Genomic DNA, 26,096 nt, shown 5'->3' with positions numbered 1-26,096 from the left:
AGACTGTTTATGAATGTCTCATCATTCAGAGAATATCTGTTGAATACTCTCCAAAAAGTGTCTATATGACGTGATAACACTCCATTATGCTGATTTTCAAAACTAAATCTACTTTGATCAAAAGAAAGAAATGTATATGTGCACTTCCCTCCTATATCCAAAAACAACATGTCTCAGAATATATGACATTTTCAGAATAAACAAGCTACATGGGTGGCAACTAACTTTCCATTGCTAATTAATGTTGGCTTTTTTTTCAATTAAGTTGTCTAATTAGTTGTTTGGTCTATAAAATATCAGAAAATGGTGAAAAATGTGGATCAGTGTTTCTTAAAGCCCAAGATGACGTCCGCAAATGTCTTGTTTTGTCCACAACTTAAAGATATTCAGTTTACTGTCATAGAGGAGGAAAGGAACCAGAAAATATTCACATTTAAGGAGCTGCAGTCAGTACATTTGAAAGAAAAAAGGGTAATAATTCTGTGCGTGCGTAAATGAATCAAAATAGTTGCAGATTAATTTAATAGCTCAATTATCTGGAATGTATTTTATAAGGACTGTGAATAGCTCTGATGGGAAGAAAGTGAATTACCTAGCAGCAGTAGATAACTGAACACGAATTCAGTGCATCCCTGCTACCACCTTTCTTTTGCTTGTCCGACCACCTGTCAGAGCGTTGGAGAAAAGGAATGCGGTACAGCAGAGAGCAGCTCAGATGAAGGCATGCATTGCAGGTTGATGAGGCTGGAAAATGACTAGCAATGACAGAAAATGGGACGTGATGATTGTGGGAGACAGGAGCGAGACTTCATGTGATTAGGTGTGAACTAAAGCCGGATTGTAAGAGATTGCTGCGACTTGGAAAGGAGAGAGAGATTTGGAACAAACAGTACTCCTCTTCTTTACTTTTTTTTGCCACTGAACTCTGTCATCAGATCTGCAATTCAGAGTCGAGGCAGACCCAGCACCTGATGGTATAAGCACAGATAGTCTGTGCTCACATTCCTCACTATACAACTACGACACATTCATGACATATCTATTGTCATTTTATTTTATTAATGCATCTGCCAAAATGCAAATCTGCACCTTAAATACATATGTACATTATATACAACCTGGTGATATTGCTTATAGTCAGTGATTAGAACATAAAAGGCAGATTCAGGAAGCACATTCTTTAAAGTTATACTCCATAAGATTTGAGATCCCTTGTTTCTAGCGGCCTCTGTGGAGATAAGATGTAACTGCAGGTGAGTCTGTTGTTTCAGAGCCTCCATCTTGTCATGTTAGCGGTCACTATGTGTGGAGATTTCTTTTGTAAACTTTATTGAAACACATTCGCTTCTCTACCTCCAGTCCCTCTTACCCTCTTGATTCCACACAAATGTTTCTATTACACTTCTACCCTTACTACGAGCCTGGAATTTTAGATTTTTGATTACAAGTGAACACAGCATAACCATTGGTGACAGACCAACCGCTGTCAGCAGAGTCACTAACATGGTGGCTTATTTCCATCTAGCCCGCGGATGTCTCCACAGACACAGATATTGGAATACTCAGCAAAGAGGCAACAAGTGCTTTCATTAGTGGGTCACATGATCAATCACCATTGTTTTAACGCACTCTTTGATAGATATGAACTTAAAAGGTAATTAAATATATGAAAATCTTACGGAGTACAACTTTAAGTATAGCTGACAAGGTATTTCTTAACATTCACAGTTTCATGTATCCATGGTGTGTTTTTCCAGAATACTAGGTCTGAACATAAACTCCGCCAATGAAATGCCCTCACAACTTGGAGGATACTTGTGGGCAGCACTGTCAATTTCTGATGCCCAAATTAAGAAATTGTGCACAAAAAAACAAGGTTGGTATGACTAACAAGTGGTTCTTGGAGCTGGTGACAGGTCCTGGAGCTGCTCCTTTTTTTTCTTTCCAGAGAAACTTTTCAGTCTGCTTCCAGACTGGTTATTTCTGCCTGCCCACTCTCTCCAAGGAGGCACAGCAACTTCATATAAGCACTCCTGTTAACCAGAGGGAGTCACATTATGGACACACTGAATGAAGCATACAAATACAGAGCCGTTCCTGTTCTGCATGTAACATCTGCTTATTGTCTAGACAACTTAAAAATAGTTTAAGCAACATGGCTTTTGATTCTGGTGCATGCTCACCTCAAGGCGATGTTCCTGCCCAGTCCCCTCTTGTGTTCTGTGTTTCTTAAACTCACAGACAGGTTGGGAATGAGAGCTTGGACCACAGTGAGATCTAAAACAGCCACTGTCTCCAGGACACTGTATACCTGCCTGTCGTAGACTCTCTCATTCTCCTCCACAAAGGACCTAGGAGCATTGGGATTACACAATCAGTATAACCATGAAGGATAAAATAGGCTTTAATAGATAGTGCTACTCAGTGCCTATATCAAAATAGTGCCACACAGTTGTAATTTTTATTGCTAGACATTCTTGTCAGCTACCGTAAGACATTGATCATCTGGTCACATGGCCCCTCTGTAGATGCAGCGGCACATCGCTCCACCACAAGCTGTAAGGCATCTGTGCTCATCTTCCTCACTGCACAGACAAACACAAACACACTGATATCATTAGACAGCCCTTCAGTGATTACTATAAACACCGACTTGATTGTTTCTTTCTGTATAATTTGCCCCAAAGTGAGGATTGATGAAAATGGTAAGCATTAAGGAGATGTTTGCAACCATCTCCCTGGCAGTAAGTACTATGATTACAGCATTTATTGAGTTGGCAGTGACGTGAAGTAGCATGTGCAGGCCTCGTCAGTCATCATCATGTTAAAGATGAGTTTAGATTATTTACTGAGGCACGGTCATGGAAGAAGCTAACAATAGGTACGTCTCTTACATGACATCAGAAGAACATTGGGCCTCATGCAAGAACCACACATATGAACAGATTCTTGTACGAGTGACCAATTTTCTCATATTTTGACTTTTCTCTGGGGTACATACACGATTTAAGAGTGGTCCAGACCTGTCGGAGGAGTCATGTGCACTTAGTCTGCTGTTATCCAAAACGGAGTTTCTCACTAATAACATGTAAATGTCATTATTTTAAAGCTATTTGAATTTGAAAATCCTATATAAATGACACTTCATAATTATGTTGTGATAACTCTGCAAATTATGATATAATTCTAAATGTATTCATATTACAATATCATCATTATTTTAAATTGGTAATTGCTCAACTGTAGGCCTATAAAACTACAATATCAATTAAACTGCAATTCAATCATGTGACCCTCGATGCAGTTTTTCTTATCAAAAAAGCTATTTTTATATCAGACCACTTCTTTATATCAGTGACAAAGCAATCCCTGTTTTCCCTTTCCTTGGGTTCATCAGGTCCCTTAACTCTGCATTAAAATGATCGACTGAACGCAGGACTGCAATAAGACTTATGTGACAGGACGCGTCTCCTTATATGGCATTATTGGAGCGTTACTTATGCTAATTAACAATTATCACAAACATGCGCTCATTTACGCGCAGGCGGCATTCATCATGTTCACCTGGGTCTTTTACACAGCTATCTGAAGTCTGCTATATCTGACGTGGCACACTAGTATGAAAAAATGTTAAAGGAAGTTAAGATAAGATTGTGAAAATGTCAGTCTGGAAGTTATGAGTATGAGGACCCTCTCACTAAAAACTGGGCTGACACAATGGCACGTGTTCCTTTCTACACATGAGCAAGGAGGGTGGTCTGGTAATATAACTGAGGGAACTGTGGTTATGTAGATAACTGAACATTCTGGTTCATAGCATTAAGCATTCAACTTGTTTCTTCCACTGACTCCCAGATTGCTAGATAGGGATCAAAGGATGAGCTCTATGTCAAACATAGGAAGGAACTCGCACCCAATGAGGAAAAACTACACTCTTTAAGCTGATGATTTTGTGTGTATATGCACAGGCATGACCTTACCCTGTGGTTCGTTTACCAGCATCACACAGCGCAGCAGAGAGGGGAGGGGCAGAGTGAGGAGGGCGGGGTCAGAGTCACTGTTTCGTCTCAGAAGCTCCAACAGGAACATCAGCACTGCTGTTAGCCGTGGTGGGGGAGCATGACCTTTGAACTGCAGGAAGCTCTCACTGTGACATTGAAAGGGACATTTCCAAAAACCTTTAGTTCTGAAGAAGAAATGTATTTTTGAAGAAAAATAAAGAAATGCCTGATCATCAATTAAAAGAAGAGATTAAAATCCAGTCAAGTAAATAAATATGAACTCGAAGCGGTTTTTAGATCAGTTTTATTTCTTTCTGGTACTCTTGTACTATTCAACACATTACACCTGTTTGCTGGACAGGAGTCATGTCCAAACCCAATCTGGATACGAAATGAATGTAGAAGTCTAGTGGTTGGGGGAGGCCATGATAGGCAAACAACATCCCAGTTCTAGAGACCTACCAGAGCACTTCCAGGATGGTCCTCCTCAGCGCTGCTCCATGGGTGGTCGGTTTGGCCTCACAGGCACTCAGAAGCACAGGGTGGTTGGCAATGATGCCCATGGAAGGTGAGGCAGGAAGGAAATGGTCCAGGTATCTTCGGGTAACAGAGCGGAGCTGCTGCTTCAGGTATACACCCTGCGACTGAGACACACTGGAGGCCACCGACAGACCCTGCAGGAGAGCAGATGAAAAGAGTCAGAATGAAAATATCTGAACAAATAACAGTCACGAGTCTCTTTCACACCAACACCTTTAGGCCTGCTATGAGTCCTGAATGTCCAAGATGTGATTCAGTGTACAATATATGTTTGTCCTAACCTGTAGATACAGAGGCAGGCTGTCCCTAAGTGCTTTGTCTTGCTGTGTGAGGTTGTGGGGAAGCAGCAACCCGTCCACTATACGGAACAGCAGCTGCTGAGCTTTGGATGTGGCCAGCAGGGGGCTCCAGTGCTTCACAATGCAACCTGAAACAAACAGCACAAAACAAAGTCAAATAGACAACTGTGATGATTTCTCACAGCCTCAGACCACCCTGTAAACAAAATTAAATTACTCCTAAAGCTTAATAGTATCAAGAGTTTTAAGTATATGGGCTCTTCACCTACCAACAGCCCAGTAGACCAGCTGCAGTCCCTCTTGGTTCTTGCTGACCAGAGAGGGTTTAATGTGTTTCAGGATGTCACCGATGTAGTCCATGGCTCTGGTCACCATGGCTGAACGCTCAGACAAAACCTGCAAGCCACTGTACACACTGCCTACAGCCTGACACCATGAGGAAGCAAATGAGAAAATAAACTCATAGAATATACATCACACATATCTCTGTGTTAATACAGACAGCTGTAGTAGAGAGCATATATGACAGCGACATGCTGAGCATACATGACATACAGTGCAGATGTGAGAAAGGTGCAGGGATGAATTTCAGAAAAGATCTAAAATATGCTGAGTACTGTTGGTCTTATAAGCATAAACTGAGTAAAATGCTACATTTCAGGGACATTAAAGTGTAAACCATGCACATCCTAAAGAAACTCACTGTATTTGACACGTGTGAGCATGTGTTACCTTGACGAAAATCTCGAGGGCTGAAGTGGGCTCTAGCTTCGTGCTTGTGGGCTGCAGGCCTGCTGTTTGCAGAAGACTGTCCACCTCAGGAAGTCTCAGCACAAGCCGGGTCAGTTCAAACAACTGCTCCTCCACAGCCCGGCCTGGAGGGAAACACAAAAAAACACTGGGTTGAAGGAGATAAAGAATTCCTGGTTGAAATTGTACACGGCAATGATGCCACCTAAAATGATGAAACCATGAAAACATGTGAAACTAGTTAGCTGGGAAGTGAGTACATACAATTTGCAAAATCCCCAGATACTTCCTGTCTTCCCGAAAGAGTCAGATTGTCAATCTTTACTGTGTGGCATACATCTCTCTGGAATCCATATATACACACCTTTATTTAAAGCTGCAGTCAGCAAGTCTGGCAGATCGAGTTGACTCACGCCCCTCCCCCCCTACCACAGCGCTTGCACCAGATTCCTGTAAACGCACCTGTGTCTTCTCTCATCAACAAACAGCATGGAGTGCATGCTACATATAGGTAGGCTGGCTAACTTACTCATAGATAGCAATTGCTAACGGCATTTAGAGATCTGTGCCGTGTGTATGAAGAGTGAACTGTACTGAGTGGACAGGATGATACGGGCGCTGTCGCAAAAGATTTTTGCGACAGCGAAGTTCTAGGTGCACGTAGAGGCGCATTTTTTTTCCTAAAAAGATTTATGTTGCTCTGTCAGAGCATAGTGTCGATTTCAGTGAATATGATCAAACAAATGTGGCCGACTGCACATTTAAGTGAACCTTCTCTGCTGTGTAATGGATGGTTATATATTTACCGTATTGTAGACTCAGTGGCTTTACCTGTTCTGCTGTCAGTCCCATCCGGGTTCTTGTGAAGGTGCTGCTGTAGAACACAGCGGAACCAGGCCCTCACTGACAGTTTTTGTGACGAACTGGACACAATACCGGCAGAATCACTGCTTAGTGAGGACACCAGCTCACTGGAAAAGGCAGACAGAGAAGTTGGCACAAATGCGTAGTAGTGCGTGTAGTCTTAAACCACTATTGGATTTACTGAATGTTTACTGTTGACGACGAGATGAAGAAATATTAAGCATTCAATCAATATGTGAGTGGCAAGTTCCTGATAAACACAATACTATGTGGACAGAAAGACAGATGTGAGAATGAAATGACATAAGCCATATATGCAAGCACTCTTAACATTGATGTCAATGTTAAATTCACATTCTATGCCTCACTGTGCTGAAGTGGCCATATTTGTTTTGTATTCGGAAAGGAGAATGTTTATGCCAGGTCAAAAATATTTAATTAAAAAGATGCAATCCACTTGTGTCTAAACACATAAATGCCTTTCTTCAGGGTTGATATAGCTTTTAATGATATGTCTAGAAAGATAGAGGGAGATGAAATTTTGTTCTAGGACGTGGTCATTTAATACAGTTTGGGCAAAAATGAAACTATTCGTTTGATAAATTACATATTGCTCAAACTGCAGCAAATGGAGGCTTGGCAGGCTGCTACTTCGATATACAAGGAGTGCCCTTGTTCTGGCTTTTATATTCAGGTGTAGCACCTTAATATCACTTGGCACTCTCTGAAGAGGACCTTTGAGGTTGAAATTGTCGCAATGTTTCGTACCCTTGAGTGTCATTTTGAAGATGCACTACATTTTGTATTCTGCTTAGAGACATGGGAGCAATTTTCCTCATTAAAACCTATTTTGATAATACCAAGGACGGTAGCTGTCTGATTTATTAATTAGATACCACCCAACATACCTACATGAGTTGTCAGAAACAGATTTGTCAAGTGGTATCTGCCATGATGAAGCTTGGTAACTGACAGGTTCAGAGGTGTACATCATGCCTGTCTGACAGACCTGTTGTTTTCCCATTAGGAGTGATGTTGTGGAATGCTTTGTGACTGAGGTAAAAGCACAAAGGGCTCAAGGGCTAACCTGTTTTGGAGCAGATGGGGAAGGTAGCGAGTTACAAGAAGTGGGTGAACCATGTCGTCCCAGCCAAAACATTGCATGATAGACTGGACTGGGTTGGGCTGAAGGTCCTGGGGGGCGGAGCTAGGTAGATCAAAGGCCAACAGGGTGAAGCCTGAGGAAGATGAAATTATTCCATTTGTGTTTGCATTACTAGAAAGGTAATACACACATGATTGAAGTACAGTATAAGAAGTGTAAGCATGTGTCCTGACTTATTCTTCACCATGTTCCCTTTCCTAAATAATCTCATCCTCCTCCCTCACTACCAATACTCTTCTCTTTGCCAAACTGCAGTTCAAAGTCCCAGCCCTCATGTAAAATGCTGGCATTAACTCAAAACTATCACTATTGGCTGTCACAAATCCATTTTAGTTGAACACTCCAGCCCTGCAGCCCTTTCTTTCCTCCAATCAGTCTCTTTTTTTCCTCCTAGTGGGCGTTACTGACCTGCAGCAGCATCTGCCAGCTGTGCTGGAGGGGTCTGGGACAGGCGTAGGCTGCGCAGGAAGGGGAAGAAGTGTGCCCAGAGTGCTGCTGCTACCGCAAGGTGGCGCTCTTTCATCACACTGGTGTTAACAGAAGCCCAAGCCAAGGCGGGTGCTGACTGGACACTGCGCTCATGGACCCGCCTGGAAGGACACAGACACACATGCACAAAGAGAGCAGATGAAAAAAAATCAATCCGATACAAAATCCAAACATAGTGCTCCCTCTTGTGTACAACACCATCCGACTCCGCCCTCTACTTTCTCAAATCCTTTTGCTTCACCGTTTCTCTCTTTCACTCCTTCTTCATGTGTTTTTCCCTCTCCTCTCTTGGGGGATTACTGGGTGCGGCGATGCGCTGCAGTGTGGAGCAGAGCAGGGTTGAGGCAGAGGTGGGGAATGAGAGGAGGATATTATAGGCATAGAGTGGAGCCTAATGCTGATCCCCTGTACACAGACTATACTTTGGCTCTTCTGGCTCATCCCTGGCCCTGGCCCCAGCCACTACAGCAGCCCTACAGTGGCTGGCATTAGCCCAGATAAGCAGCTGAAGGAGCTGTAATCTCATTTAGACTGGAGATGATCCTCCTGTCCCCCACATTCGCCCGGATGGGGGTGTGGGGAAGCGGGGTTGAGGTGTGCTGGGGAAGGAGGGAAAGGGGGAAGGAGGAAAGGACAGAAGAACTCGTACCCCCCGTCCTAAACCACGCACTCTAGTCTGCTACTATGGTACACACACACACCTCAGCAGTGCCTTCCCTTCCAGCAAGGTTGCATCTAATCCAGAGAGAGCTGAGACAATCGATTAGAGTCTGAATTCATTAGCCTCGTTACTACTGCGGAATGGGCCTTTCACACCCATCAACCCTCATTGTACAAGACATCATCAGAGACCCCACTTAATCCTCCTCACTGCGGCTTCTTACAATGCACACACACACACACACACACACACACACACACGCACGCACGCACGCACGCACACAAGCGCACACAATGCCAAAACACCATTAGGGACCATGTTTAACCCTTCCCCCAGCTGCATCCAACATACAGGCACATAAAGTAAAATACAGCATCCTAAAAATGACAAGACACATCAAACACACACTAAGGCAAAGCTGAGTTTAATCCATGTTCACTTTCAGTTAAATTGTGTCAATATACTGTATCTCCCTATCAAAGAGTATAGGTGTAGTTGTTACCACATTTCTCATAAGCACCCTAACAGTAGTTGTCCTTGACTTTGAAAAGAAAGACTCAATATACGATAAAAGGTCTCAATGCTTATAAAGAAAAAATCTTCACATGGAGGCTTATATTTTATCAAGAAAAGGCAATAGGAATTACTTGTTTTTACTAAAAACATATCCATCATGTTGTGCTTATGCCAGCTCACTTCATCAACCAGTGACACCCCCACTCTACCACAGTAGAGGGTCATGGGAAGGAATAAAACAGAGGAATTATGCCTGGGACTGGCTTCCTGCCTCAGCACCATGGCAATGGCTATCAAGAGTGAGTGTTCGGACCCTCCGCTGGCTCAGCCATTGGCAGAATAATTCTCTTAATGTGTGCAGATTCCACACGGCTCTCAGTAGACATAATGATGCACAGGCTAAATTTGCCAGGCTACATAATTGCCCATTAATTGTGTCACAGAAAAGGCATTAATCACAAAGAGATACTGAGAATTGCCATGCTGAAGAATTAAGTTTAATTTGGTGGGACGGATTGGAAAGAGAGAACATGGTATTTTTTTATTTGGTTAAATGGGTCAGTGTGGTCCGGGCCATAACACAGAGGGCCTCTGGGAGTTCTCTTCTTCCCTCTCTTCTTGGCCATTAATGTGCAAATGTGTGCCCTCCAACCCTGAGATCTGAGATGGGAAGTTTGGGAATTAGCAAAGCTAACAAGACACCACATTATAGGAGCCCAGCACTGGAATAAGAGAGGAGTGCATTGAGTTAAGTGTTTCAATTTTGGTGTGTGGGCGGGTGTGTAGGTTTGTGTGTGCAGGGTGGAGAGGGTGAAACGTATACAATGGAGAATTAAAGTAATCATCAGCTACATGACTCAGGGAGAGAGCTCCGACACATTTAACTTTACAATGTCCTTATTTTAGTGTTTCATCTCATGTATTAACCTTTTATAAATAGCCTTTAGTCACTTTAAGTATAAAGTAATAAAAAAAAAAGTTTTTTTTGCAATATAAAACCCCCATGTATACCTATGGGTGTAAAAACTATTTAAGAAATCACATGCATATTGAGAAATGCAGCAATACCTGCAATATATACATACTAGGCCTGAACCGATTGAAATGTGTCTGCAGCACCGAGTGCCAAAGCATCTACTGCATTTGGCACTGAATGCAGATTTGTTCCCTTCTTTACCCAACCTTTGATCACATCATTTCTGATTTAAGCAGCTTTAATCAATATTTTCACTAAATTAGAGTTCACTCGCAGTGATGTACCCACAGGTAATGATCAACCAACTCTATAGTTTCCATCAGCTCTATGGGGCCCTTGAGTGTCTTTCTGCTTATTGTCATGACAGACCAAGTTAGTGACTAGCTGGTGAACATTTAGAGCATTTAGCATCTAAAGAGCCAAATATTTCCCACAGGATTCAGTGAAGATCAAAACAGAGCTTACAAGGAGAGCGAATTTTAAATTTACATTGACCATGTATCCATGCACATGATTCCAAATGACTGAAATGGGCAACTGTTTGCCATAACAACTTTAAAAGTGATGAAATTGCAATGTTGTGTTTCCAGCTTGCTGCGCTGTCCCCAAGTGGCAAAAGTAAAAAAATAAATAAGATTAAGGCAGCTTTATAATAACTTTGCCAATTTTAGTCTGTATTTTACTTAAACAATGTTCTCGTACAGCTACTTATGATTACAGGGGTTAGAGCATGAAATTATTTGTGAGCCTTAAAAGTTGTCCCGGAGGAAACAATAAAATGTAAACGTTGTCACATACTGTACAATGTATTGAATGGAGTACTGTATGAGTTCAAAACTGCTCCATGCCTGAAATCAAGCATGGTGCCTGAGACCTTTAAGCCCTGTGATTAGATTACTTTGGAAGAAAAACAGCATTAAAAGGATAAGTATTCTTATCAGTACAGAAACTCAGTCACTGTATCAGAACTAGCATCAGTGATTTGTGAACAATTGATTTTACTTTCATGAAGGCAGCCATTGCACTTGGTTTCTGTTTCCCTGCCAATATGACAAAATGTGGACACGCTACAATAGCCAGTGTCCAAGGTTTCATTTAAATTTGAAAATAGCTGTGTATCGATTCAAAAGATTTAACAAGTACTTACTTCAGGTAATTTTAACCACACTACTATACTATTTATTACTAAATAAATGATTATTGCTAACTAAATGGCTGACAAGCAAGGTGACACTCAACTCTTTAATGCCCGATTTAACTGAAAACCTACAATAAAAGATCAAACATCATTCTTCACTCTATAGCCTTCCAGTCTCACCTGATTCGTATCTGCTCCCTCCACTGTTCCCACCTTTAACTCCCCACATAAACAGACACTGTTTCAGCTGTGGCTCTCTGACCTTTAACTGGGGTCGACCGTGTAACGAACACCGGTGTCCTACAGCTGAACCCGTCCTGACGCCCTACTGACCATAGTCTCAACAAGCTCACAGCACTGTCGCTGTCCCCATGACGACAGGAGGGTCCATGGAGGGTCTCTTGGGCCTGTAACTCTACTCAGAGCTTCACCAGCACCTGGTGAGGGTGACATGGGGGCCACTAGGTCTGCTGAGACTAACAGGGGCCTCAATGCAACACAGGGTCTTTACAGACACTCCGTCGTGCTGACAGCACAATCCACCTATTGTCAATATGAGAAGTGAGTAGACTCTGGGTTGGGTTGGGAAGAGCCACTTCTCAGAATTGAATAGAAGCTTAGCTTGGTCTCGGCCAAAAAACATTTGTGTGAATGTGTCCACTATCTGTGACGGAGCAGCTATCAGTGAAAGAAAAGAATGAGAGAAACCGAGAAAAACCAAGAGATACTTGGGAGCTGGTGAGCATTCACACCAGCTGTCTAACCTGAGCTGGGCGAGGACGATCTGTAGAAATCCCAAGGCAGAATTCAGCTCTGAGAGGCGGCAAGCAGGCAGCAACCAATCAAACCCTTCGTTGAGCAGCTTTTCCTCAGATAGGTTGAGAGTGGTGCTCGTCTCAAACACTTCAGCCACACCCTCCAGGTATGAGCCGAGAGGCCCCCAGAGGGCAAGTCTGCGAGAGACTTCTGTGGTCTTGTTGTAGAACTCTTTGGCCGTCTCATTAAAGGAGGAGGCCAGCCAGCTAGCCTGTGCACCAACATCCAGACCCCTCTCCTGAAAAAAAATATCAGATAATGTCAACAACACATCTTGAACTGGTGGAATTTGTTCTTTTTTGTGTACCTGGCTTACAACAATACACTTCCAGATATGATTTTCAATTGACAAACAGTACCTGGAACAACAACAGCAGTGATAGCTGTCCCCTCCAGACAAGGGTGCGGTGCCCAGGGGGGCAGTTAGAGGGAAGGAAACCCAGCAGCTCACAGGCTCTGCTGGCCACATCCTCCAGCTCTACCTGCCTGGCCACCACCAGAAACAGCAGCAGGAAGTTCATGAGGCCTGCTTCTGGAAGCTCCTGCATCTTTTTTGAGGAGAACCTGGAATAAATCCTGGAAACAAAAAAGAGCAGAGGGAGGAAAGACAAAGCTTTTCAAAATGTGGCACAAGAGTGGGTCTGCTAGAGGAAAATTTGGTCCGAGACAGGGACGTGTTAGTGTCTGCTCTTTACTATATCTGGGGAAACAGAATGGTTACATTTTTTTTTTTTAAATCTATTTTTAATTGTTCCTTACTTCTACTGATCAACTCTTTAGAGGTGATTTGTTATTCTGACACCTCTGACTTTAAACGCTGACTAACTGAACTTTCCAACCCCTACGTGCATCCCACCACCTGCCTCCACCACCCTCTCAGCTCCAAGGGAGAGGTTGGGCTGCCCGTCCTATGCGTATGTGCGTGTGTATGAGGGTGAGAGAAAAAAAAAAAGCGAGAGAGGGAGTGAGCAGGATCTAACAGCGTGCTGGGTGAGAGAACCACCCAGCACGCTGTTAGATCCTGCGGGCACTGTGGAGAAATGCCTTTAAAGATCATGTTAAATGTCAGAGACACTCAGACACACAGCAGTAGGCGCTTGGTCCCTCTCTATACAGCCAAACCAATTTACTGCAACACCAGAGAGAGATCAATAAAACCACACACACACGCATTGCCACACATCCAGCTTGCTGTTTGTTCGCCTGGCAGGAAAACACAGAAGGCTGGAGCCCCCCTCCCTTACACCCTACCTCCATAACACAGATGCAGCCCACACAGGTGAGTAGAGCTGCTGTTTGGGTCAAAACACAAACAGCCAGCATCCCAAGACAAACTCGGTGTAAGAAGTATGACTGATATAAAAAGGAGTGGGGGAAAATGAGAAGGGAACTGAGAAAGACCAGGTTAACACCAAAATCATCTTAGTTACACCACAGTGGACATGCAGTCAGAGTGTGAGAGGAGGAATATTTAAATAGATGAATGGGTAATATGTAACAGAGATATAAGTCGCGCTGGGAGGCATCAGTGAGGATTTTCTGTGTTCTCACAACCTGTCTGTCTGTTTGTTTATTCCGGACAGCTTTTTTTCCCGGAGGCGAGCAGATGCTCCTAACTCCCTGCGTTGGAGATCAACATGTTCGCAGTCGATCCCATTAATGCGGTCGGAGCGGGTGTCCCGCAGAGCCCGGCCAGGAGTAGGAACGCTGCCGAAATGCTGTAGCGATACAGTCGGCACGCCTCACTCCTCCTGAGGGGGAGGAGGTAGTGGTGAGGGAAGTGGAGGAGGGGTTCTGCGGGGGGATCTGGACCTGTCCCAGCCCAGTCTGGCTGTTGCCAGACTGCCTACCACCCACATCTCCCCAACACCCAAGCTCCCCTCTCTATCCGTGTTGGAAACCAACACAGCTTCGTTAAGGCGAATTAACCGCCACGCTCGTTAGCTAATTAGCCCCCATGTCTGCGGTGCTACTGAGCAGATTCCAGACAGAGGGAAGTCATTAGGCGGATTTATCTATGGCTGCTTCTTTCTGGCGCCCAGCCGGCTTGGGATATAGGATGGTCCAGCGCTTCGTTCTGGTGTGCACATTAGCTTGTGATCTTCCTCTCTTCTTTCTTACTTTCCTTCACAAAGACACACTCTCCCTCCATCCAATGGCCTCATCACCATGTCACTGCTCTAGGGAACAGGTGCGGTGTGTGTGTGTGTGTGTGTGTGTGTATGTGCGCGTGTTCAGCCGTGGGAGGATTCTTGGCTCTGGTCTGTGCTGAAGAGCAGGTGGTTGACTCCTGAGACACCTGCTCCACTGGGGGGCCTGAGTAAATATCAAAGACGCACTGGGAGACTGCGGTGCACCTGGCACGCACACAAACAAGACTGAAATGCATGATAGTGAGCAAACACACATGTTGTTTGTGTATTCATGCAATTATGCACCTATATACACACACACACACACACAAATCCAAACAGCACACTAAACACATCATACATTAGAAGATCAAGGGGAAAGGGGAATGCTACAAAGCCTAGTCCTGATTAGTAATCATTTTTCACAGCTTTTATTTCATGTTTTCCTTTTTTATCTTCTCTTCCTCCAATATATTTACGCTGTGTATGGAGTCAACTGCCTTGCTGTGAGACCTACTTTTTATGGTGGAAGTGAATGTGAAGGAGCTAGAACTACAAAGCCTCTATCCTTACTTACCTTCCTTTGATCTGTCTCTGCGGGACTCCACCTGCCCTGTCCTGGGCGAGGCACAGGGCCAGCACTCGGAGGAAGATGTGGAAAGAGTTGGCTGAGCGGTAAAGCTGGGTGTGTCCTGGAGAATGGAGAGGAGAGGGGGAACAGCAGCTGCGCGTCTGCTCCAACAGAGCCAGGGGCGTCTTGCACAAAATGCCCATGCCAGACATCCCGAGCCAGGGTACAGTGAATAAAGAACTCTGGGGTGGAGGGACAGAATATGATGCATAATGTAACTGTACAGGCCTTGGTAATAACAGGAAAATGTGCCGCATGACCTGCCCCTATTGCTACATGACTAATAATAGGAACCTTTTTTAATAAGTATGAAAAGTGTGGCATAAAAAAGCAACTAATATGATATGACAACATCTTGTGATGGGATCACAGCAGCCACAATCACAAATCGGGCTACTGGTTGTAGAAGTGTTTGGGGGCAATGGCCCCTTCCCTACTTCCGGCACCCTAGTTCGGATCGCACCCATCTGTGAACCTTGTGATCTCAACTACACACCTGTAACGTTTCGTGATTGTATCTTGCACGGTTGTTCCTCTGAGGCATTTCACGCTACAATTGGTCTCTTCCGGACCACATTTTGCCATTATACAGGGATTAAAGCAAAAAATAATAATCTTGTGACAGAATTTCTTTTTCAGGCCAAGTTGTCTTGCTTATCTACAATTTGAATTTTTAAAACCGTTTTCAAACTGATCTGATAGATCTACATTCCCACAAAAAAGAAGGTTCCTCACTAGTATAGTATGAAAATCCTATACTCAAAAAATACCACACAGATTTTCCCTCACTTTGACTTTGTTTTCTCTGATCAAACAACAATGAACAAACACTAAAGATCTGTAATCAACTTTACCATCTTTATGTTTTACTATCCACACAGTACAATGTGTAGTGCAAGCATCAGGTTTTTCAGGGTGAGTCTGGCCTTGCCCTAGAAACTATCATTCGGCGTATGTTTCAACATTACTCAATACTTAAGTACTTAAGCAGCGGCCGCGGGTTCGACTCCGACCTGCGGCCTATATAATAAAGGCTTGAAAAACTGCCAAAAAAAACAAACAAACAAACAAAAAAAATATAGTAATAACAAAAACGTGTAAGGTGAATAAACCTCCATAGAGTTGTCATGTTTTTCTTAAAAGTTAAAGTGTCGCCACATTAAACTTTTTGAGGTTTGGCCATGGTTCTTGTGATAAAGGGTTTGTAAAGGGGATAACCGAAGCATTGCTGTGGCAGCCGGTAAAGAAAGAAATAACGCCTAACTTTCTTAAATTATTAGCAATTAAAACAACAGCAAGTGAAACATCTAAGACAAATAAATGAAAGAATATACATATGGCACATCATGTCAAAAGTGTGGTATGGTAAATTGACATTAAGAAAGTAAGCTAATGGTCTTATTGCAGATCATATGCTTAAACATAAACATAAAGTTGCCTCATTGCCTGATTAACGTCTACCAACTGTGTTACACCATCAATGACCACAGTCATTTCCTTGTTTCCTGTAAAGGTTGGTCCTCACCAGATTTTTGCTGTAGAAGTCCCAGAGGATGGAGACAGCACTGGTGCTCGGTTCCCACAGCAGACAGAGACTGAGACAGCAGTGAACATGCATCCTGACCTGCTCCTCTGCTAGACCTCCCTGTTATTACACACAGACATAAACACACATGCTGTTCAGCTTACTGCTAAAACTAGATTTTTTTGATGAGGTTAAAAATTCATGTGTAAGTAGAAGCAGCGCTGACCTTAGGGTTACATGTTAACTTGAGCAACTCCTCCACAAAAGTCCAATTATCCCCCAGATGATTCTGTGAGAGCAAAAAAGGAAGCAAGATACTGAAAAGTAAGTGTCACCAGCATTCACATGGAAGACGAAAGTAAACATTGTCTGCTATCAGTGTACCTTCTCTAGATAATGCAGAGGCATGTCATCATCGGTCTCAATTATTTCTATGAAGAGTCCTTTGTTTCCCCAATGTGTCTAGTTTTGACACCGTTCTTCATTAAAGTGTCAAGACAAATTATTTCTTAAGACTTATTTTAGAACAGCAGAAGCCTCTTGGATGAGAGGCGAAATGTCTTCAAGACTACAACTTCTGTGAAGAGTTTCTGTCTTTACATTCCACTACTTTGATGAACTAGACGCACCTATATGCATTCTTCGTGCACGGAAATATTTGCAGTAAAACATCTTAAGGTCGTAATATTGTGATCATTGGTGCCTTACCTTGTGATGGAGGATGCCGTTACGATTGTACTGCCCTAACATTGCTACATGAGTGAGCAGCCACCATGTGAATCCCAGAGGGTCCTTGCAGTGTGTGGGGAGACCACTGAACTGCTCTGCAGCAGGTTTTCCTGAAACCAGAGGCCTCAACAACGAGTTCATGTAGCTCCAGAAAGACTAGAGGGAAACACATGTTCACAGTTGCAATGAAATATGAATGTCCATATTACAATAACATGTCTGTATTTGCATTACCTGTGTGTGCAAGACTCTATTCCTGTATTCCAGAAGGTGCATGAGCAGGACCCACAGCTCTTTGGTGCAGGAGCAAAGGTAGTGATGGCTGCTCAGTGCATCTGTAGGCCTCACCTAGAAATCAAAAGGATCCATTGAACATAGTAACACATTAGAGATCATTTTCAAATTTCTTTTAGTGATCTAGTTGGCAGGACAGTGAGGGATTGCATCATACACTAATATGTCCCTCTCTGTGGAAGTCTGAGTTAAAAGTAGTGCAGTCTGTGGCTATAACTTATATGTGAAATGATCTCTTACATGCTTAGATATTTTGAAACATTTGACTTTATTATTTAAACCAATTAACAATAATGGTTCAGCAACTCTCACCTTAACCATCTTCCCTCTTACTTTTTCTCTAGTCTCTTCCTCTAAAAAAATAACAATTAGACTCCTCACTCACTCATCTTCAACCGCTTATCCGGGATCGGGTCGCAGGGGCAGCAGCTCTAGTAGGGGACCCCAAACTTCCCTTTCCCGGGCCACATTAACCAGCTCTAACTGGGGGATCCCGAGGCGCAGTGTGGAGATATAATCTCTCCACCTAGTCCTGGGTCTTCCCCGAGGCCTCCTCCCAGCTGGACGTGCCTGGAACACCTCCCTAGGGAGGCGCCCAGGGAGCATCCTTACTAGATGCCGGAACCCCCTCAACTGGCTCTTTTCAACGTAAAAGAAAAGCTGCTTGACCGGTAGATCGAGAGCTTTTCCAAATTTTTCAAATTTCCGAGAAAGAAGTAGCCGATTCTTTTGAAAAAAAGTTGCGAATTTACAAGAAAAGAGTAGCAGAGTTGCTAGAAAAAAAGTCAGAGAAACAGTGTCTTAATTTTCAAGGAACTACATTGCTTCAGTATCACCACAGACACTGCTGCATGCCGTGTATCTGCTACTCTGCTCTGCTATAGTAGATAGTATCTTGTGTAGGAGATTAACCTTAAGGCTTAATTCGGCTGTTTTGAGGGCAAGAAAGTTGCTGAATAAAGTGCTGGGTGCATGATAAAATGGAATTAAAAGTTCAGCCAAAATATAGCATAAACAAAAGGTTTTACCTCCTTAGTTAACTACAAATGACTGTAAAACATAACACAAACATAAAACAACAACAACAATGCATTCGATGGCGTCATTTAGCCTACGTGAATATTAATAAGTCATACGGACCTTGTTGTTTTGATACCAAGACCAGTATCGGGAAAGTCTGAGATACTGGCTAAAATGCTTGTTCCGTTATGAGCAAGTATGCAAGTATATTAGGGACGGGGGGGAAAAATTGATTGTTAGACTCATGGGCAAAAGGCGGAACTCGGAAATGCAGAAGTGGACAAAGCACAGTCTTTGGCGTTGCACATAACAGAGACACGGCACAGAAATATACTGGTGAAGGAGAGGCAAGCAGCGAAACGTTGTCTCGTGGCTCAGCATGAATTAAAGTTAGTTCAGAAGGCATCGATACAGACCGTGTTAGGGACACACTCGCCAAACAACGGATGATATTTTCATAATAAAGACAGCCAAAGTTAATATTTCCATGTGTTTCTGCTGAGAGCACAATTATTGTCCCAGCAGACCTTTTCTACCTCAAAGTTTCACGGAATCTTATGTCACCATAACTACGCATTCTCTCACAGATGAGTGACAGCTAGTGTCTCGTGTTCCAAACGAGAGCAGTGAATGAGAGCAACACAGGTGCAAATATGGCTGAACTGTTTTGGATTCTCTATTATTTGTCAACAAGGGCAGCTTTTTCTGTTCAGAGTATGGTGGAGTCCGTATTAATTTACTACAAGTATGCTGTTATAGGCAGACTTGACTTTTTCTGTAAGTTCTTTGCAATGCAGGGATATATGCTAGCAAATGTAACCTTCCAGTTGAATTTTCACATCACCTCTATTTGTATTTATTAATAAAATATATTGTAAGTCAATTCATTTTGGATCATTACTAATACAGTCAGTGTGAAAAAAGAAATTCTGTATAGAGAAAAATGATGTTAATCGTTTTATGATCGCATCGCAGCCCTGTGAATCGTAAATGAATCGAATCATGAGGTGACTACAGATTCCCACCCCTAAAGTTTATGCACCGATTTGATGCCATTTAATTTTGTCCCGGAAAAACTTAACTTTATAGCTTCTCTCGGATAAAATTGTTTGTTTCCCAGAAATAAATGTTTCTTTGCCGTTTTAAAACACTAGCATACACTAAACGTTTACACAACATGACAGCCTATTCAAAATACTATTGCAATGGGACCACTTGAATGATGTTGAATTTAACCTTGGCCTTTAAGGTGACAATGTTATCTGTTTTAGGGCCTTCTGATTGATACAGCCTAGTTCATTCTCAGCTAAGGGAAAGTCAGTGAATGCTGAAATAATTTTAACACAAGATATTTCCAGGGAATGCTTTTTCTCTCATTTTCCATGTGTTTTCAATGATCTGAATATCAGTCAACTGTTTTCCAGGTTTTCCAAGACACGTGGGAACCCTGTAGTAAGCTCCCAACTGCAGCTCTGTACTACATAAATGCATGGCGTCTATCATTGACATGAAGATTATACAATTAGTTTGATGACATTTTGGGATACAATAAGTACTCAGCATAAAGAAACATGGTTTAATATCATTAGCATCCAGTTCTAATGCTGTTGAAGAGGCTGCTTTACTCTAAAAAGGATAATGTTATTGGGGGAGCCAAATTCACATTTGGTACAGTATGTGCTATCCGCTGCTTGGATCCATTTTTTTTTTATCAACAAAACATTGAATGTGGTAGTGAACTTATTGAATACCAGAATTGTAGTTTTTGTTTTTCCAACTTAAACACAACCTAGAAATACAGCCGGTACATCTCAACAGTAAGATGTCATGAGTTGTAGCTATCCGCCCACCTTGCTGTATTTGCCTATGGCCAGACCTGTTAGGTCGCACAGCAGACTGCACAGATGCTCTTCAAACAGACTGGTATCAGTCAGGTTCTCTCCCGTCAGGTTCACAAACTGGTGGGCGTACACCACCTGGCCTGGAGAGAAGAACAGGTAAAATTACTAAAAGCCTGTTGATAAAGCCTCATGATAATGACTCACTGGGAGCTGCAAACCAGGAGATTATAACCACTCTGCTAGTTGTTAGATGTCACATACCAATCAGTGTACAGTCATTCGAACTACCTTGTAGGGGAAATTAATTATGTTTTTTCTGTGCAGTATCCATGCAACAATTCTACACTTTCATGTTATTACACAGTTGTATTCCCATAACATTTACAGTTTTTCTAACTCCCAATACTACAGGTACAATCAGTCTCTAAACCACTATATAACACAAGTCGCATTTCACATTTCAAAATCTTTAGTGTCTTTTCCCTGTCTAAGCATTCTATTCCAAGGGTCAGACCCATACCCTGCATCTTGTGACCAAGTAGGTGAAGGATCTCCAAGACTGACCAGTGGATGTCGAGATGAAGGTGTAACAAATGCCAAGAGGGTGGAAAAATCTGTGGAGAGAAATAGAGTACAAAGCTCAATGTAGGAAGTTTCTTGGAAATTACATTATCGTAAGATTCTTAGTTAAGGGCTATGAACATTTTTTGATCATGAGTCATTCCTCTTAAAAGTTTATATTATTTCCTTTGCCCTGTAAAACTTAATCACATTTATGCCCTACCCACACTTTAGTTGCATTTGTCCTTATCCTTTTGACAACAGGACCTGATGTCCATGCATCACACATACCTTTCCTGAGTTGGATATAGTGAAGGCACTCTGAACATTGGCAGGCAGGTCTTTGAGTCGTCCTACGAGGAGAGTGATGCCAAACAGCTCCTCCAGAAGAGCAGACGGGAGCTGAGCCTCCAGCTCTTCATAGGGGTGTGAATGACTTGCATCCAGGGAGCTGGAAGGTTCCAGGTATCTAAATAGACACAAAAGGACATGCAGGTCCAAATAAACAAACAAATGCAGTAAAAGCAGCATTAAAACATATAGATAAAAATATGTTAATTAGAGTGGTACTGTTGTTGATATTAAATATGTAGAATTACCTGTGCAAGAAGACTTTGACATACTGAAAAAATGAAACACACTGTTGCCTGAGGTCCTCTGCTTCATAGTGGAGGCTGCCTGCTTGACCTACAACACATGAGGGATGTTGTGGGCAGTATTTCTTAATCTTACGTAAAACATGCCCACTGCATCAGAAATTAGACATGACAAACAGAATTGAGCTCAACAATCTCTTCATGGTAAACTAATTTGTTGGAACAGTTAGCCCTAGCCGAACTTGGAAATGTGGAAGTGGAGCGCCCGTACAGTCTTTGATGAATGAGATAGAGAGGTAAAGAGTTTATTTCCTGGATAGTTGACACATCTGTCTCACTCTCACCAGTTAATTAAAAAACAGTTAATCCAAGACACCAGCACCCTCTACATTAAAAGCTGGAGTTTGGAAGCACTTCCACCCAACCTGGAAAATGCAAAGCAAATTAATAACTCTATCCCAACTTTTATTGTAGGATTTGCATCCCTGCTAAAATGTCTCGTCTCGAAGATATTTTAGTGACACGGCGTTCCGCTCACTTTACAACATGACTAAAACCGAAGTCATGGAATCACTATAGAAAGCATGTAGAAAAGCTTTAACATATGATGCGTGGACATCCTCTGTCACAGAGAAGAATCAGAATCAAATCATATGTCACCGTAACTGTGCATTTTATCACAGATGAGTGGCAGCTAGTGTCTGATGTGCTCCTTATGAGAGCAGAGAATGAGAGCCACACGGCTGCAAATAGGGCTGAACTGTTTTAGATTTTCTTTACTTGTCAATGAGGGGAACTTGTTATGTTGTTCAGAATATGCTGAAGTCTGTATTAATTCACTACAAGTACACTGCTACAGGCAGACTAAACTTTTTCTTTAAGTTCTTTGCAATGCAGGGATATATGCTGGCAAATGTAAGCCTTCAGTTGAATTGTCACATCACTGCTTTTTTTTTTTTTTTTATTAATATAGGATATTGGAAGTAAATTATTTTTGGATCATTTCTGAAAAAATAAATTCCGTATAGAAAAAAAATGATGCATCAAGATGCAACGATAATCGTTTTATAATTGCATCCCAGCCCTCGGAATCATAATCGAATCGGAAGGTGCCAAGAGATTCCCAGCCCCATATCTTGATAAATCATTTTTTTTTTTTTATAAATGATTTCTTTTCTCACACTGTTACTACTTAGTACTTTTTTGAGCAAACTATTAGTTTTGTTTCCGAGTTCCGCCTCTTGCGTTCCGTGAACAATACTTTATCGATTAACATTTAGTTAAAAGATTTTTGACATTTGTGAATCAATGCAAAATCTTCCACGCCTACATCGTGATGCATCTAAGGATCAAATTTACCACCACAATCCTACTGAAATCCTACTGAGGATGGGGATATGGCCACAGCTGGCCCAGTCCCCCAAGTGGTAGCCTTAACTCATACTCTATGTGGCTGCAGATTACTCAGTTAATCATACAAATCACCTTATAGCATACACTGCATGTTGTAGTTATATGGTCTTTGAGTAGTAAATCTTCCCCTTTGGAAGAAAATGTGCCTTTTGCAAAGCTATTGGCTCACTGGTTAGACCAGGGGTGGGCAATTCCGGTCCTGGGGAGCCACTGTCTTGCATGTTTTAGGTTTCTCCCTACCCTAACACACCTGAGTCTAACAATGATCAAACTGTGACAAGCATTAGATGCTTGATAATGAGCAAATCATTCGAATCAGGTGTTAGAGCAGAGAGAAACCTAAAACATGCAGGACAGGGGCTCTCCAGGACTGGAATTGCCTACTCCTGGGTTAGACCTACTTCCTTTTAAACCATTTATAGTCTGGGTTTAACCCACACTTCAGCCAACATTATATAAAATTCATAAGTTTGAGCCATCTTAGCAAGCATACTCAACTTTACTTCTTACTTTCTACAGTAGATGTAAATGGACGCTAAAAACCCCTGTCTGTGTTTGATATTTTAAAACAAAACTACATGTCAATATATCATGTGAATATGTATATATGTCTATTTCTATTTCTTCCCTTTTTAAACTTTATTGCTTATTTTTGAATCTTTTATTATATTATATTTTATTTTATCTTATTTTGTAATATGTTTCTGCTTTGTAATATTATGTTGCTGCTGTGACAAAATAATTTCCCTGTCTGCAGGACATTAAAGGTTTTCTGATTTCTGATGTACCCGTTTATACTACAGACATCTGGCTGTTTGTATACCAAATACTTTTGTGAACACAAAAGATGTCTGTTAATGTGAGCAAATAATGGCCTACAAAATACTGACATAAAAACTCAAGGTCTGATCATTAGCTGGACTGTGGGTTACATATTGCACAAGCTTACCAAAGTCATGTGAGCTGGACTGCACCAAGGACTCAAGCCGGTAAACCTTTTGTCTGAAATATAAAAAAGAACAACTAAGTCCAGTGGCATGTATGTGAAAGACCCATGGCGGACACTGTTAAAAACAAATTATTTCTGAAGGGTAAAAAAATGTCTAAGAAGGATTTAATTCCTAAACATTTGCCAGCAAAATGTACTTTAGGTTAGGGTAGGTGTAACAACAATAATTATAATTTAAAAACAAACATACTGTCTTACCTGAAGAGACCAAAAAGTAGCTTTGTAGATTCCACCAATGCTGTCTCTGTTACCCAGGGGAAACCAAAGATATCCACTGTGTCCGTCTCATACTCTGCAGGGGCTGGGTCAAGACGCAACAGCAGCCTACGAAGTGGATGCAGTCATGTCAGTTAAGACATTTAGAAGGGTTTTACTGCCACTGAGACATCTGCTGCCTGCCACCCTATTACAATGAAGGTGACTGGAATTTAATTTGGGCTCCAAGCATCAAAAACCCACTTACTCAAGATAATCCGTAAATGTTGCTGTCAACAGTTTTGATTGGGGAAATTATTTTGGAACAAAATAGGTGAAAACTGTTGACCTCAGAATGGGAAACTTTTTTGTGTGCGTGATTATAGTGAATCACAGTGACAACGACAGTAACTGTACCGTTTGAGGGAGCCTCTTGCAGTGTATCCCTCTGTGGAGAGTGCTCCAGTGGGGTCCTCCCTTGTTTCAGAGCAGCAGAAGCATGGCGGTCGGACTGGAGTCAACAGCTCACACAGGCTGTCTGCTGCGAAGGGAGAAACTGGGGGGGTGAGGGATTGGCTGAAATCGTCTACCATGCTGCCAGTATAGAATCAGTATCCGCTGTAATGACAAAAATATTGTATTGAGACATTACAAGATTGTTCACAAAACACAGGTAACTTGTTACATCAGATTCAGGCAAAAGTAGCAGACATTCTCATACTGTAGGGAGAAAATGTACTATATAAAAACATTAAATACAAGCTTCACTTAAGGTATTGCTAAATGGTGTATAACATTACAATTAATTGATGATTCATATGAATGATTATATGTTATATTCTTATATCTACAACCTTTTGATATCTTCTTTGTATTTAGTTGTTATTGCTAATTCTGTGTATTCTTTATGTGTGTATGTGTATATTTGTATCCGCCTTTGCACAACATCACCAGGTCAAATTCCTGGAGTGTAATCTGTTTTTAAATACTTGGCAATTAAGTTGATTCTGATTCTAAAATACACAAAATAACGTTACACGTCAGAAATCACTCAGAAGCTGCAAATATAAAACACACATCTATCTATCTGGGATACATGCGCATTCACTTGTATAAACTAAGCTTCAAAACCTGGCAATTGATGTTGCCCTGCTTCAAAACTAGTCAGTAATGGTCACATATGCCAGACAACATAGCTAACGTTGCTTCACAAAACAGGCCACAGGACGTGTGTACAATGACCCGCAGCAGGTATAAAAGGTTAATTATCTCCACAATATGTGTGTGTGTTTGTGTGTTTACCAATGAATAAGGGGGCATCCATCTTATGTTGGTGCTAACTAACATTTTCTATAGCATTAGCATAACCCTCTAACATTATTAACTCATGTTGAATGCACAGTTGACGCCGGCGTTAGTAAACCGAAATAGCGGCGCAAGTAGCTTCAAGAAACTCAAACGTCATTGAACATTTACAAACCTTATATTTCGGTTTCTGACGGGCGGCAGTATTCCGTCTATTTAAGGCGTACTTTACGTGTGAAGATTACATTCTTGTCATGACTCAGTTGTTTGGGTTTTCTGTCTCTCCCGCGTCTACATTTCACGCATGCGCAAACACGCCCCGCGCTCCATGATTGGTCCGAAGTTCCACAGTGGGCGTGGCCCGCCCGTGTCAATCAACACAGAAGCAGAAGCGTTTCTGCAAAGTGCTGCTGCAGCTTCATGTCCTCAGGTAACGTTACAGTGTCGCTGTAGTTTGCGTCAACGTCTTTATTTCTCTAAGTACACTCTCACGAGACTTTGAAGTCGTCTAACTTAATAAAGAATGTATATGTGTAACTTAACACAAAGAGAGTCACACAGTTCAAGTCGAAATTTAATTGAACCCAAATACATCAATAAGGACCTTAAAGGAAGCACGCCTTTCAGTAG

At 42.1% G+C, this 26,096-nt stretch overlaps 1 protein-coding gene across 1 annotated transcript; it reads right to left on the bottom strand.

The window, feature by feature from the left end:
* Positions 1 to 1,119: 1,119 nt before the first annotated feature.
* Positions 1,120 to 24,754, bottom strand: mms22l (MMS22-like, DNA repair protein; the record flags this gene model as incomplete). Its single annotated transcript, XM_083917662.1, has 25 exons — positions 1,120 to 2,033; positions 2,184 to 2,351; positions 2,489 to 2,585; positions 3,981 to 4,147; positions 4,464 to 4,675; positions 4,823 to 4,968; positions 5,110 to 5,266; positions 5,573 to 5,715; positions 6,422 to 6,561; positions 7,542 to 7,692; positions 8,028 to 8,209; positions 12,164 to 12,453; positions 12,575 to 12,791; positions 14,925 to 15,160; positions 16,504 to 16,623; positions 16,730 to 16,792; positions 17,212 to 17,388; positions 17,467 to 17,580; positions 20,397 to 20,527; positions 20,908 to 21,001; positions 21,240 to 21,417; positions 21,548 to 21,635; positions 23,907 to 23,959; positions 24,165 to 24,290; positions 24,579 to 24,754. The coding sequence occupies 25 exons, from the start codon at positions 24,752 to 24,754 to the stop codon at positions 1,958 to 1,960; spliced, it is 3,702 nt and encodes a 1,233-aa protein (XP_083773788.1). The 3' UTR covers positions 1,120 to 1,957.
* Between the last annotated feature and the right edge of the window lie 1,342 nt (positions 24,755 to 26,096).

Source organism: Echiichthys vipera (assembly GCF_963691815.1).
Source record: "Echiichthys vipera genome assembly, chromosome: 8".
NCBI lineage: Eukaryota > Metazoa > Chordata > Actinopteri > Perciformes > Trachinidae > Echiichthys > Echiichthys vipera.
This window is presented reverse-complemented; position numbering and strand designations above follow the sequence as displayed.